General features: G+C 39.7%; 1 protein-coding gene across 2 annotated transcripts; it reads left to right on the top strand.

The window, feature by feature from the left end:
- The first annotated feature begins 13762 nt into the window (after positions 1–13762).
- On the top strand, positions 13763–15519 carry LOC307154104 (uncharacterized protein). Of its 2 annotated transcripts, XM_079898877.1 has the most exons (4): positions 13763–14222; positions 14392–14445; positions 14541–14675; positions 14879–15519. In XM_079898877.1, exons 1-4 carry the CDS (start codon positions 13787–13789, stop codon positions 15157–15159), a joined length of 906 nt encoding a protein of 301 aa, XP_079755003.1. In that variant the 5' UTR covers positions 13763–13786; the 3' UTR covers positions 15160–15519. The 2 variants fall into 2 exon arrangements, with proteins under 2 accessions (XP_079755003.1, XP_079755004.1); XM_079898878.1 differs by lacking the exon at positions 14392–14445.
- The last annotated feature ends 554 nt before the right edge of the window (positions 15520–16073 follow it).

The raw sequence follows: 16073 nt of genomic DNA on the forward strand, positions 1-16073 counted from the left end.
AGCAGAGGAGGCCGACGTTCTCGTCAGGGACGTTGGGGATGGAGAAACACACCCAAATTAACTTCGGTTAAACAGGCGTATGATAATTTGGGTAAATGTATAAGCTAGATGTATGATTTTATAATAATCTATCTATCTATCTAGCTGCGCCTGTGTGTAGATGAGAGAATCAAAGTGTATGCGCGTTGAACACATGCTACATTGATTATGGCCCTTAAAATAGCATATGAATAACATGCGCAACGCGCCTCTGACTTTAAACTGTTTTTTTTTCAGCCAGTGGCGGAATTGTTTTCTAAACGGTTCATCGATCCATGTGTTCATTTTGTGTATCTGTTGGTGTGTTTGTAGGTGTGGGGTCTGTGTGTGTAGTGCTTGTTTGTTGCTTAGTAACCAGCTGATCACTAGCTGCAGCTGAGGGCTGATTAAGTTACTACTACTTGTTAGCTGCCTATATCTAGGGGGAGTGAAGTATGCTTGGTGTCAGTTTGTCACTCTTGTTTGTGCTCTCTTACCCAGTTCCTGTGCCTGAGTTTCCTAGCGGAGTCATTTCCTCGATCTCGTCTGTGTAACCAGGCTTCTGGAGATCGTTTGGAGTTCTCATCAACAGGTCATCAGTCTGCATCCGCGCTGGGTTATTCCTGTCTCTCTTACTCTCCTAGGATTGTGGCATTCTGGTCGCCCGCCTGCTATACGTGGTGTTTTGAGTGTTTTCCCTGTTTCTGCCTGTCGCCAATAAACTGCTTGCTTGCATTTGGATCTACGACTCTCATTCTGACACAATCTACATTGTTAAAAGCGCTATATAAATGAAGATGACTTGACTTGGTGTGTATGCAGACTCGCATCTTTACAAATCATTTATTAACTATTAGTTCATGTTTTTGCATGCATACTGCAAATGCTAACTATTAATCATTTAGTAAATTTATGTGCACTAGACTTTTAGCTGTAACAACGTTTGTGTAAAGGGTGGTTATGAGCTAAATGCCTGCTAAAGACATAATACATTTGTTATTTGGGGCAAACATGTTTTTATTGCCTCAACACTTAGTATACCATATCTTTAAACGTAGGATATTCCTTGAATATACTTCAACAGGATAAACAAATATTTTTTTCAAGAAAATACTTGTTCATTTATCCAAACAATGTAATATAAACAGTTTGAACAGTGTTCCTTTAGTAATCAAATTGACCCCTGTACACTGTAGACCCCTTAACCAATCCTTAAACCTACTCACACCACCAGCCCGGTCCCTTACTTTACCTGTATCACACCTCAATAACAAGCAAGAGTTTTTTGGAATTGAACATGAACACAATAAGTACATTGTACCTAACAATTATTTGTAGCAACAATGGGTTGTACATTAATATTAATATTAGCTCAAATGATCTATAGGGAATTTTAATAATTAATCATGAATATGATTAATATTTTGTATGTTACAGTTACATTAATTTATCGCAGCTGAACTAGATTGATATATGAACGATTACCATAACGGGTTATGGTTCGTCATTAATACATCAATTGTTCTTATTTCAGCTCGAAGTTATGGGATAACTTTAATGGAATTAATTTAGTTATCAAACAATCTGTTTGTCCAGCAAACATACGTAAGATTAACTTAACTCTCAAGGAAAATTATCCTTCTTACAAACACGAGAAAGAGTATCTTTTCCAGGCCTTGAAAAGACACTCTCGGTGTTTGTAGACTAAAATTAGGTTACTTAAATCGTAGCCTACCAAGATAAAGCATATAGCTAAGATCGAACATTTCAGGGACTAAGTAACATGGGCAATTAAATCAGAGTCAGTCAAGGGCATATGGAATTTAATAATTGGACCAATACATCGAACTAAGGAATATATCAAACTACACAATACACACGGATTATATGTCTATGTACATAAAATACAGTTAAACAATACAAGATAACGAATAACAGTGAGAGAGAATAAAATGATCAGAGTTAGAAAAAGATAGAATGCCAGAAAAGGATTAAGAGAGAGTGGATGAGAGAGAGAGAGAAGGATGGGAGACGAGATCGGAAGTGAAAGCAAAAATCTGCGATCAGAGATCACAGCTGGCTATGGCAAAAATCACAGACAGTAACCCTTAAGACACAACAAAGAAATCACATCGTAAGTTCAATTCAATAATCGATACTTGCATGGCATATGGTTCTCTTTGTATGAGGTAGTAGGAAGGCAGGGTTCTGCGTGTCTTTAAAAGCAGCGCGAGTCGTCTGAGGGGAGGCGTGCGCGTGCTGTCTTCCGGCGCGCGTGCGAGCGTGGGAGCTTCAAAGAGTCTCTTTCTTTGTGGTGAAGTTGCCGGGAATGATTCAGGCTAAGTTCATTCAGCTCGTGAATGAACAGAGGCGAAGAGGAAAACGAAACTAGACTTTAGAAAAACATAAAATAAATAAATGAAAAGAAAAGAGAAGCAGGCCGAAGCCGGTCCGGACTTTGGTTTTGGAGGAGGAAAGAGCGTAGGAATGAGAGAAAGAAGAAGGAGGGTTTGGACTTTTTTATCAGTGTCCTGTGTACGCCTCCTTTTTCGTGGATGACGAATCAGTTTAGAGCATTCCGAGCAGGAAGATCGTCTGGGTGTGTTAATGCTTCCCGACCCGTGTGGAATCACGAGGGGGCAAAATATGATATTATGCTCGGGGAATTAAAACGCATGGAACCATAACGTTTATCACAGTCTCTTATCAAAAATCTTCTTCCTTGTGCAAAGGGAATTTAAACAATACTAAGGACGAATATTGACAAAGATAGCAACATAGAGATACATTATTTTGTTGAACAAAGGCACTTTAAAATTACCTTACTGTAATCCAAAAACACAACTATTCTAATATCACACTGGTGAACATGCAAATCACCTGGAACACGCTTTGTACATTTGTAAGGAATGGTAATATGAAATTTTACTACGTGGAAGTCCATATATGGCAATGTGCGTGTGTGTGTGTGTGTGTGTGTTAGAATGTCTCTTCAGTTGCATCTTGTGGTGGCGTACCATGTGAGGGGTTGGGGGTTTGATTGGAACATGTTACTCGGCCAAAACAAAGGTAGTTCTGTGGGCAGACTAACTTGACAGCCTGAGGCGTCATATAATTTTGCTGAGAGAAGCAAGATAGTCCTAGCTGTCCCAAAACAACTGAATGGGGTACGTCTTGTAATTTGCCTTCAGTACACAAAGAACAAACGTTAGACACAGTAAGGGAATTGTGGTCGCAGCACGTGATAGTTTGAGAAACAAACCATGGCCTGTTCGTTGATTTCATTAAGTCGTGTGAAACATTAACCAGGCCCTCCTTGTAGATACTTGTAGTCATTGTGTCAGAAAGCTAGTCATTTAGGGCTTGTATATGCTCATATGCGTTTTAGCATGAGAGAAACAATCAGGATTCGCTAATTCAGAGCATCTGGCCGGATGGACTGTCAGTGTCGTTACATATTATTATTATTATTATTATTATTTTGTTGCAAGTACACAGTTAAAGACACCTAATATAAAGTAAGTAATTCTTATATTGTTCAATTTTCTGTTGAACATTCGGATGACTCATAGCTAGCTAACGGCATTTATAAATGCAAAAAAAAGTTTAATAACATGTAAACATTTTAATTTACTTTAAATAACAACCTGTTAATTTACATTTATGCATTTGGCAGAAGTTTTTATCCAAAGCGACTTGCATTGCATTTTCAAGGTACACATTTACACTCTTATCAGTTCTTGCTTTCCCTGGGAATCAAAGCCATGACCTTGACATTGCAAGCCCCAACGCTCTACTGCTTGAGCTACAGGAAAGTGCTGTAGTTAATCATTATATTATGTTCAATAACAAACTTTAACAAGCACATAATCTCATATTTCTAGCTATGTGAATATATATTAACTAATGATCCGCTAATCACTATACAATTTTTGTAAATGATTTATAAAGTGCTGCCAAATGTAGGATTTAACCTGAATGCTTAGATAACAAAAGTTAACATCACTTTAGCTTTCAACATTAGCAGTGATAAAAGGAAAGAATCTCAAAGCCTTTAAAGCAGGGAAAGTTATTTATTAAGCATACAGACAGTAGAATTGAAAAAAATACTGTATAGAGAAACTTAGCTGTAACGACAGAATGAACTTGAAAAGATGGAGTTGCCTCACTTTTTAGAATCAGCCTTTGTGTACAGCCAGTCTTGTATACTCTCCCAGATTCTGGAAACTTTTCAGAAACCGAAAAATGTGCAGCACACAGTTGAATATTTGGTTCAGGGTTGCTGAACACTTTTTAAAGTCAAATTTAAGGCTTTTTAAGACCTTTGTAAGACCTGAAAAAATAAATATTAAAACTGTACATTAGGGGTGTGCAATATTAACAAAATTATACATTTTTATATCAAAAAAATTATATCACAATGTTTCCAAAGTTTTGTTGATTATAATGTGTTTTTGTGCTGGTACCATGGCTGGTTTAGGCCAGTTGTTGACAGCTGACTCACGGAGATATTCATATTATTCATATTCTATGTGATGCCAGTTCACATCAGTGACAGAAATTAACATTTTTATTATGGGTCAATATTTGCCACCTTAAATTGATTTCCAGGGGCATTTTTACCTATACAAGGCATTTTTTAAAAACACATTCTATGTATGCCTAATAAAACAGTAACCAAACAGTTGACTGGAACCATTGACTTCCATAGTATTTTTTTTTCCTACTATGGAAGTCAATGGTTCCAGTTAACTGTTTGGTTACTGACATTCTTCAAAATATCTTCCATTGTCTTCAGCAGAAGAAAGAAATTCATACAGGTTTGAAACAACTTGAGGGTGAGTAAATGATGACAGAATTTTCATTTTAAAGTGAACTATCCCTTTAAAGGCACATTAACATTCATGTCATGAAAACTACTTAGCACTAGGTGGCCGTTACATATTGTAATATAATACATAAGACAAAAACTAATTTGGGGACAGACCTATAACTGCACACATCATATACTGTAGTGAAAGTAAAGCACGTGTGACAAATGCTAAGTCAGCTCGCAGTGACTTGCACATTGTTAAAACAATGATTACAATATCATCATATATCATACATATTAGCCATTTTCTTCTCCTTCTTTCCTCCTGTTTTGCATGCAGGAGACATTATGCTGCTGTAAATGACGCTAATTGTCATGTAAACAAGCAAATCCACGAAGATAGAATAATAAAAAATATGCTAATTAGATCATTTTAATTTGGTAAATCATTCAGATGTTTAAGTCAAAGTGTCATCCAAAATTTAAGACTTATCATAAGTAAAAATAAGACTTTTTAAGGCCTTAAATTTGAAAAATTATGGGAACCCTTTGGTTGTACTGTTCTGGAAAAGTGTTGTAAATAAAGCTTAACCACTGTTTTCTAAATGTGTCCTCTTTTGGAAGGCCAAACAAAGTAGTTTGGCTTTCGCAGCGAAAAACAGTGTCTCCACAACATGGCGGCAACAATAATATAGCGAAAATAAAAGTTACGCCTTCTTTCTTTGCCCCCACACACTGACATAAATTTGTGGTGGCGTGTTTGAATGAAGCGTTTTTAGGAAGGCGTGGCTGAGCCTTAACTTTTACAAAGAACATCTCTTTGGGTTTGAGACTTTGAGCTTTGTAACTCTGCAGATCTTATACATGCACAAACAGCTACATAACACACTAAAGAAAAAGGAAAACGCGAGGCGGATTCAGTCTCCTCGCACCCCTCAGAAACCTGACCATCAGGTCGTGCTTACTCAAGGATTTTCCATCAACTTCATCATGATGTGCGGCAATAGAGGCAACATACACTTTGAGGGTGGATCAAACATCTTCGAGGGTCTTCTCAGTCAGAAGAACACCACTCAACGAATGCATGTCTCATAGAGGGTGCTCTTGCAGAAGTGATGATGTCTATGACTGCTTGTGGTATGTAATCTAAAACCTCCACATCCCGTCCAGGGACCAGACATGGAGTTTCCCGAGGTCTGGACGCAGGTGCTATACGGTGCCCCGTCTCTGAGAAAGGAGGTCCTCTCTCAGAGGAATGGGCCAGGGAGGTGCTGTTGATAGGAGTATCAGTTCAGGGAACCAGGTCTGGTTGGGCCAATAAGGAGCAACTAGCAAGACCTGCTCTTCATCCTTAGTGACTGGGAAGGGTAGGACTTTGTACTGATACGCTTGAGTCTCAAACGCAAGCGCAGGAATGGCTTATGAATGTGTTGCGCAAAGATGGAGACATGAAGGTATGCATCCGTCAGGTCGATCACTGCAAACCAATCTCGGGGGTGCATTCGAAAATGTGCTTTTGCGTTAGCAACTTGAATGGAAGCTTGTATAGGGCCCGATTCAAGACTCGCCAGTCCAAGATTGGCCCTAATCCACCGCCTTTCTTGGATACAATGAAATACAGGCTGTAGAAGCCGGTCTTCATATCGGCTGGATGGACCGGCTCTATCACACCCTTCGCCAGTAGGACTGCGATCTCCGCACACATGACAGGGGCCCGTTCGCTCAACACCGAAGTGCAGTGAACACCCTTGAACTTGGGAGGGCACCAGACAAACTGAATCGTATAGCCAGGTCTGATGGTACGGAAGAGCCAACTGGATAGGTTGGGAAGCGCTAGGTGGTGCAGTGAGGTAGAAGACAGGGACCCGACTTGGAAGGCATAATGGCCTGAAGTCGGGTCTGAGTGTGCGGTGCAACACTCACCTGTTTCCATGGGTCGGCAGGGGGTGCGTGAGAGGGCGTACTCTGGTCTTTGGCACCAGGCTGCCGGCTGGCGATACAAGAAGCGGCTGAGGGCTTTATAGGGTTGCACAACACCAGTCTGGCCCTCTTGGGAGAGATAGAGAAGCTGCTCTAACTGAGAATTTGGGTACCGCTGACTGAGACGCCGGTGCCAGAACAGAATTTGAATCAACAAATGGGGCTGCTGAGATGGGTGGGGCTGTCTTTCTGCGAAGTCTCAACGTCACAGTAGAGCTGGCTGTGGAGGGTTTTTTTTCCCACAGGGCACTGACATCCTTGGTGACGAACGATTGAGGGGCAGCCCCCGACATCAGGGATAGTTTCTGGTTACCTCAGCCTGCTTCTGAACAGCGGAGAACCGCTGGGCAGTCTCAAACAGTGTCGCTGATAAAGCCCACCACATGAGATGGGAGCATCGAGAAAGCGAACTTTGGCATGGGGGCGCTTCTGGACTGCCAGAGTGGACATTATCTGGCCGAGGGCCAGCGCTGTGACTTTAATCATGGTTAGTCACTATGTACAGCTGAACCCTGACTCATAACTACCTTTGTGCATTTTGAGTGTTTTGGCCTTCCCCCGACTTGCAGGGTTTCCATCACATGCAGGGAAGAGGCGGTCTGCAGTAGCACAGCCGCCCCACCATTTAGGGTAGTGAGAGAGGAAAACTTTATCTATAGATTTAGGCATGTTTGGCTTGCCATATTGGCGCTAATATGCTTACATACTGCCAAAGTTTTTCACACACCTGCGAAGACAAGGGGGACGGGGCAAGGCAATTACGTGTCGGCCCAAGGAAAGCATCGTTGTGAAGTCTGAATCCGATTCAGTATGAGCACACACACACCATTATAGTGGAAAACTCAGCATCATCTTCATTTCCAGAGCGTAACAGCCCTCTCTCCAATGCAGCAATCGACATCTGATCCTCCCCTGGAGCCCTGAATGAAATGCTAGGTCCCTCATGAGGAGGACCAGCAATTCCATCCGGAACCTGCCAGGCATGTGAGACAGTGAACATGGCCGTAGGACGGCACATGGCATGCTGAGCGCTCAAGCCATTAAGAAAGGCAATACGAACAACGTGCCAACGTGCTAATGCTCTCATGAGAGAACATGAACCACCCATGAGTGCAGTCTCAGCTCAGTTTGTGACGCGATAGAGTGAGCGGCCCACAGGGATTGGTTACCGGGTGGGGAATCCCTCACTGTAATCCTTAGGTCACCCTGGCTATTCAGTGAAGAAGCCCTTTTCTGGTTGCACCAGAAGAGGAACTAGATCGGGGTATAGGTGTGGTATATCCACCTCATTTGAGGCACTTGAGCCTCGACCGTGCATTGAATGACCGAGCGCCGAACGAAGCATGCTGGGTTGCCGTGACAACCCGTGAGGTCAGCCGGCAGCTCAACCCTTTACGGGAAAGGTGAGATGAACAACGTGCCGATGTGGTCATGCTCTCATAAGAGAACATGAACCACCCACGACGCAGTTTCAGCGCGCTTAAGCCCAGGCATATGAAATCGTGATCGTGGCCTTCAAATGAGGATAGGAAACGACTGCATCAAGAAACACACGGTTTGAATGACATCTTGTAAAAGACGCAGTGTCAAACCGTGTATGCTCTTTCAGGAAAACTGCTCTCTCTGGTGCCGAGTGTACAGGGTTATGGCCACGGCTACACAAGCAGGATGATAGTGCAAGCCTGATGTGAGCACTCACATTCTCAATGAATGCGCAACCTCTATCAGCTGATTTAATCAGCACACTCTTAAAAGACGCAACATTCGAATAGCTGTTTTGTCGACTCTCTGTGAGATCGTGGCCAGCGTTGTCTTTCGCTGTAATCCAACACCAGCTTTGAAGAGGCGTTCTCCTGAAGAAGCAGACTTGTTTTTAACTTCTTTTTTGAAGTTAAAACACTCTTAGATAAGATTGTAGAGCAGGAACAACCACTAGGTTTCAAAGCAAAAAGCAAATATGTGACACACCTTCTGCTCATTATATGCTTGTGCTGTAAGGCAGAGCGGCTGATGCAATTATCACATGCCAATGTGCATTGGCTTGCTGTCTTGCCGAGAACACATTGATAGAAAATGACGAAGAAGAAGTAAGTATACGAAGAAGAAGATGCAACGAGGTAAGATGAATGTAGAGCTGCTTGTCTCTTTGGTGTCTGAACACAAACAACTGTATGACAAACGCCACAGCGACTAGAAACATCTTGTTAAGAGTGTAAGAATTGATTTTCCTGCTAAGACAAAAGATGAGATAAGATTCACTCTACAATAAAGCAATAAAACGCACCCTGGACAGAAGATCGCAAAGAAAGAGCACAGGACATTGTCTTGCCCAAACTTATCTCCTTGTTTATATATGCATCCCCCCTCTCCCTTCCTCTCCCCCTGATTCAAGTCACTAAAAGTTCACTAAGAAAGTCTATATATCACATGTGAAGTATCTTGTAAATCTATTGTTTTTCCTTTTCATGTTTGATATCATTTTAAATGTCTCAGTGCGATTGGTAAAATGGTCTTAATTTCATTGCAGTCATTGGTGTTATGAGAAAGATTGAGAACTTAGGAGAATCCTGCTCTCCATTTTGGGTGGAGTCTCTTCAAGATATCTGATAATTCTCTCCTCTCCCCCGAAACCAGGTGTTACCCCCTGGGGTACATGAATTGACCCAAAACAACTATAAAAAATATTTATACAAGCCTTTTGTTCTGGTCTGGGTATATAATGGAAAGTGGCAGAGCAGTCTTTGGGAACCTGTAACCAGGAAAAAAAAAACACACAGTGCTGTGTCAGTGTTTTCCCAAGTCTTACACTTGGAACACACTCACACAACACTGGGTGTCTCTGTCAGGAATGTATTGCTTACTCTTTGAGTAACTGATGTCATGTATTTATTATTTCTGAATTGGCTTTTAATCATTTACTTGTGTAATGGCCATGATACATTTTTACCTGACAAATAAAATGTTATATTTGAATTATTCTGCATTATTCTGAAATCATTATTCATAGTAGATTACTGTGTAGTCTGGTATTTCCACAAAGCTATTCCAGGATAGATCAAACCGAAGGCACTAATGAATGGAGCATGGAGCACATCATTAACCCTCTGGGGTCTAAGGTGTTTTGGGGTCCTTGGGATGTTTTGACATGCCCTGACATTTGTGCTTTTTTCAGTTATTTATAAACATGATAATGGCAAAGGTGTAAATTCACTCTATATAGCACAAACATGGCTACCATAATATGTGAGCAACATGAATGTAGATGTTTGTATTTTTAAGAGAATAATGTTTATGCGTGGTTATTGAAAAAAATTTAAATGAAAGTTGCTGAAATAAGACTACAAAACTCATACTAAATATGTGTCCACAAGACTTTTGACTAATGGATGTTGTCGCTTGGAGTTCTGGCTTCAAAATTATGTGAAAATAGTCTTGCTTTATCGTTCACATAAAACAATACATTGATTTAAATTGTGTAAGACAGGTTTTGCTTGGAAAGCCAATATGCGAGGGGGGCGTGAAGGAGGAGTGGTTTACACCTGAGAATACAATGTCCCACCCATTATGTGTAATGAGCCATTCATTCAGGTGTGACACTGACTGAGCCACAATGCAAGGACAAAAGATATATTTAGAAGACGACTTATATTGACCATTTAAGATTTTGCTTACATCTATCTTGTAAATATGTTTTGCTATTTTATTTAAAAGGTTACAATTACAACAATAATTACAATTTCAACAATATTTCAAGTGTACTCTTTCTTTGTAAAAAAATGATTATAGGCCTACATTTTATCATATGTATTCATTAGTTTGAATATAATCAACATTGGAACAGCTAACATCTTAGTTGATGACTTTATTTTTGACAAAAAATAGTATTTTATATATATATATATATATATAACATATGAGCAGAAATTGCTAAACAAAAGCTTATTACAAATTTTGATGTGGCAGTATATTCTACAGTAAAAACTGTACCCAAATCTAGTCAACAAAATGTTGTCTTTCATATTTCGCCTGACTGTAACATTGTTTTTATGAAATATTAGGGCATATAAATGTTAATTTGCAGTTTAATACGTTGCTTATACAAATAGCCTATTTTATTTCAACATATTTCAGTCGATTTTTACTCATCTCAGTATAGCAATACAGTTTGCTAAAACATCATCATTCATTCACACACAGAAACGCGATTCAAATTTAAACTGTCTTTTTGCGAGCTGTGGTAAACAGCGCGCATCTCTGCCGTTCATTCATTCACACACAGAAACGCGATTCATTTGAGAAGGAAAAAAACTTACTACAGTATTCCTCAGCTCAGTCGGATCCTTGCTCCTCGAAATACCAGCACTTCTGAGGTACATTTTCCATTATTATTATTACGATAGTATTATTCCTCACAGCGCTGCGAGACGGTGTAAACAAGTAATGATCTGAATAAACTTGTGTTTTCTCGAACTGATATGGGGACGTTCACAGGTTTGCGTGGATTGCCTCAGTCATTTGCGTTTGAATAGCGCGCGCTCTCCGTGGGCGGGGTCACATTAAAAATAATAAGATGAGATGAGAACAACTGACATCTCGCTTTTTCTTACAGATTACATGAACTGAGAATATTTGTTTTTTATATAAATTACTTCATTTAAAAGAAGAGAATTCAAGCTTCATGCCTGTGTGTCTGTATGTCTGTTTGACTGAGTATTCGCTGAGTTATTGTTCATTTTCGGACACGTTTCAGAATGGACTTCACTGACAGAGAGAAAGCAGAACTCACATCATGTTTATTTTTCTTTATTTGGCAAAAAGCACAAAACTTTGTTTTTATTGTGAGTATACACACAAATAATACACATTTAACAGAATAGATTGATATATGAAACTTGTTTGTAATATCAAAGTCAACAGAGCAAAATGAATCTCTTTTGAACTGATAAAAAAAAAGCGAGCTGGTATAGCCGGCGATACCGCCGACCCCAGGGGGTTAAGGAGACCTTACGATTTCTGACTATCACTGACTTAGCAGATTGCATCTTGCAACTATTAAAAAAAATTAAAAAATTCGAGAAGCATAGGGTGACCGCTTAAGGATAAAATAGTTTGCACTGCATCCTCTGACTATTTCAGAACTGCCTACGTTTGTGATCGTTTGTGATCAGACTCGCTCTCCCAGTTTAAAACTAGATTAAAGACGCGTCTCTTCAGCCAGGCATTCATGTAGTGTTTTTAATCTTAGAGTTAATTCCGGTCTCTGGTTCATAGACGCCAGAGGAGAACTGGCCCCTGACTGAGCCTGGGTTCTCCCAAGTTTTTTTTTCTCCATTAGGTCACCTGATGGAGTTTCAGGTCACCATTAGGTCACTTGATGGAGTTTTTCGGTTCCTTGCCACTGTTGCCTTTGGCTTGCTCAGTTGGGGATATTTTGGGGATATTTAATTTTGGGGATATTTAATTTTATCAATCAATAAATTCCACTAGAAACAAACCTTGTTGTATTATTTTAATTTAATACTGTGAAGCTGCTTTGATACAATCTGTATTATGAAAAGTGCTATACAAATTTACTTGACTTGACTTGATCGTGAGCGCACATTTGCGGCGTGACATCACAAAGCGATACCGGGTCCATAATGAATGAATAATTGAAAATATGGGATACTCAGAATAATCAAAGATCTAAATTAAGTCATAATCAATATTTTGATTATTTTCTAATAAGAAACACAATCTAAATTTGATTATCATTTGAAATTGGAGTCAGATTTAGCGTGGGGCTAAAGTAATATTGAAACTAAAATCTAATAAATAAAGTGAACTTCACTGGAGCTCTGAAAAGACATACAGGCATTATACCTTCGCCCAGACCGTTGGATTTCCGTCGTTGGGCCAATGGGTGGTCTTTACAAGAGGGAGTTGTTATGGAGAGGAATTGCAGATCAAATAGGATTCAGGGAGTGAATTTGCATATTCACTCTGCGCATTGTGAAAATCCGCCAGTGAAAATCGCTTGGGTATGAACAAAAAGATGCGCTGAAAAACATCTTGTGCGCACGATAATCGTCCCGGCTTGAAGGATGCACAATGCATTATGTAGTCTGCCAGATTTAGGCCGTATCCAGATCAGATGGAGGACCTGCATCTAGACACGACCACAACGCATCCCTGAAGTATCAGCAGAGATTGTGTCAACTAGACTCTCCCCTCATCGACACAACAGCCATCAGCACTGATCCTCAACAAACTCATCTCCATACCGGCGTGATGATTCCGATCTTCAACCAGATGGAACTGGATAAATATTTTAAATGTTCTGATCTAATCTGATTTCTGACCTATAACGCTGCCTGAATCATAATCACAGTCTCTTTGTTCGTTGGCCAGAGGAGAACCCCTGACTGAGCCTGGTTTCTCCCAAGGTTTTTTTATCCATTCTGTCACCTGATGGTGTTCTGGTTCCTTGCCACTGTCACCTTTTTCTCCTTTTGCTTTTGGCTTGCTTAGTTGGGGACATTTAATTTAATATTCAACAATATTATTGAGATGCCTGCATTGACACCATTATATGAGAACTGAACTGAGTTGGACGATGACATTACAGTTTTCTCCAGAGCAGGTTTTCAAAAATGAACCATCACTGAACTTACTTAAGCTGGACTGTGATGCTATTTTCTTCTAGAAACAAACATTATTCATTATTTTCCTGTTATCCCTGTAAAGCTGCTTTGAAACAATCTGTAGCCTATTATAAAAAAATATAAATAAAGGTGACTTGACTGCTGATCTATATAAATATCTACTGAACCCGGAACATCCCTTTGATTACAAATAACCATTAACTACTTGTTTACAAAAGTAGTTATTTAATTTGTAAATAATTTACAAAAGACAGTAAATCAGGACACTATAAAAGGAACATGAGAGGCTGTGAGGACGACAGCAAGAGCTGGAAACAAACATCAGTGAAGAATGAAGGGTTTAGTATGTTTACTGCTGCTGTTGGAAACCTTTGTGTGTGTCGTACAGCATCAGGTAGATGGAGGACTCAATGAGAATGAGATCAGTCAACAGCTCAGATCTGAGGACGGAAGACAGAATCCACCTCAAACAGACACTTTGAGAGATGAAGCTTCAACTGACAGCCAACAAAACTACCATCTGTTCTTCACTGACATCCATGCAGCGCTGAGAGAACTGACCGCCACCGTTACAGAGCAGAAAGTGAACATCAGAGAACTGACCGCCACCGTTACAGAGCAGAAAGCGAACATCAGAGAACTGACCGCCACCGTTACAGAGCAGAAAACCATCAACAGAGAACTGACTGCCACAGTTACAGAGCAGAAAGCAAACATCGGAGCTTTAGAGACGCAACTGAGGGATGAGATGAACAAGAAAAATGATGGTACCTCACCAAAACATTCACTCTTTTATCAATGATCCTCAAAGTAAAACCAATGGAATACATTGTATAGTGTAAATGTTAGTGTAAAATTGAGTATATACTGTGTAAATTGTGTATATATTACAATAAGCAGTAAATGTCATTTAACAGAATCTTTATTCCTTCACAGAAATCTCTAATCTTACTCTGAGTCAAGTGGAGGAGTTGAGAAAGGAAAATAGAGGTGAAAGTGTGCTTGAATGATGTTAAATTCAGTGTATACATTCTCAGTGTAATAGAGTAATATATCACAATAATGTTTATGTTTTTCAATAACAGACAGAGAAATAGCTTTTTCAGCTTCACTGATGCAATCTGGCAGTGGAGTTTATATTGGTCCTTTTACCACTGACATCACACTAACCTACAGGAACGTCTTCACAAACATAGGGAACGCCTACAACCCAATTACAGGTAATTATCAATGAAATGAGTCATAAAACTCAGTTTATAGTAATGAAAACTCTTCTGCTCCATTCAGATCTCTCTGCAGTTGTGTAATGTGTATTAGAGAATAAAATGATCTGCCATCTTTCAAAACTATTACACAGTGTGCTTGGTAAATAAACAATCATACAGGAAACATCTGATTCTGTATCTCTTGTTATTTGATTTAGGTATTTTCACAGCCCCACTGAAAGGAGCGTACATGTTCAGAGTCTCTGTATTTGGTATTGGCCCAACTGCAGCAGCTGCAGACATTTATAAGAATGGAGAGCGTGTGGTTGTAGCACGTGCTTATCAGGATAAGGATGGGTTAAACTCCTCTAATGGAGTTGTGTTGATCCTGGAGGTTGGAGATGTTGTCTATGTGAGACTTCCGTCTGGCTGGAGGATATTTGATGACCAGAATAATCGCAACTCTTTCAGTGGTTTCCTACTGTTTCCCTTAAGATAACAGGAACTTTGCAGAATGTGATTCTTATCATTCTGAACCTTCAGCGTATGATTTAAGATGAAAATCATGAAGAACCATTAACATGATTAAGCAATATTAATGAGGACTAACGTGTCTTTGAAATTTGCAATAGATTACTGTATAAAAGTCTGAGCTGTCTATAAATGTAAGTTTGTATTAAGAGTTTCAGCACTGAGACAGACAGGACACATGAATATCACCTGTGACTCAAAAGTGTTTTGTTAAAGCAGTAAATCTAATAATGTTAAATAATATATTTTTAAGTATAGTTTGTTGCTGATCCTTCATATGTATCTCTTCACCCTACATACATAAATAAATAAGAGAATAATGAGACATTGTGGCATTTTCTTTTCCTCACGTTTTCATGAATATTTCCCCAACAATGCGTGCTATTATCATGATATTATGCTTATCGATCAAAATAACTGATTTTGTGGTGGCAAGTTCAAGACATTTTTAAGAGTTTTATTTATCAGTTACCATATTATGTATTATGTTAGATGCACAATAGTCATACAGCACGATAATCGAGGACATAACTGGAAAAAGGATCAGGGAAGGCAAACGATAAGGTCACAGGCAGGGAACAAGAAACAATAGTCAGTAATACAAATAAGGTTCATACACAAGAAGACAGTCACTGGAATAGAACGCCCAGAATGGCAGCCGGGTCAAACTATAGTTCACAAGGAGGTGTGTGTGTGTGTGTGTGTGTGTGTGTGTGTGTGTGTGTGTGTGTGTGTGTGTGTGTGTGTGTGTGCCTGGCTTAAATAGCCGGGTGATATGAGACATGTTCATGGCTAGGTATGTGGGCTCTTGGGAATTGTAGTCCACGGTTAATACTCTGGAGATTGAGACCTCTGGTGGCCGATCGAGGGATCTCCATTGGA

This window comes from Squalius cephalus (genome assembly GCF_949319135.1).
Source record: "Squalius cephalus genome assembly, contig: scaffold_91, whole genome shotgun sequence".
Classification (NCBI taxonomy): Eukaryota; Metazoa; Chordata; class Actinopteri; order Cypriniformes; family Leuciscidae; genus Squalius; species Squalius cephalus.

Excerpts from the sequence above, each read along its gene's own strand:
- LOC307154104 (XM_079898877.1), top strand. The coding sequence starts at position 13,787 with ATGAAGGGTTTAGTATGTTTACTGCTGCTGTTGGAAACCTTTGTGTGT. Across the intron at positions 14,223-14,391 it reads GATGAACAAGAAAAATGATG|AAATCTCTAATCTTACTCTG; the intron begins GTACCTCACCAA and ends ATTCCTTCACAG. Across the intron at positions 14,676-14,878 it reads CGCCTACAACCCAATTACAG|GTATTTTCACAGCCCCACTG; the intron begins GTAATTATCAAT and ends TATTTGATTTAG.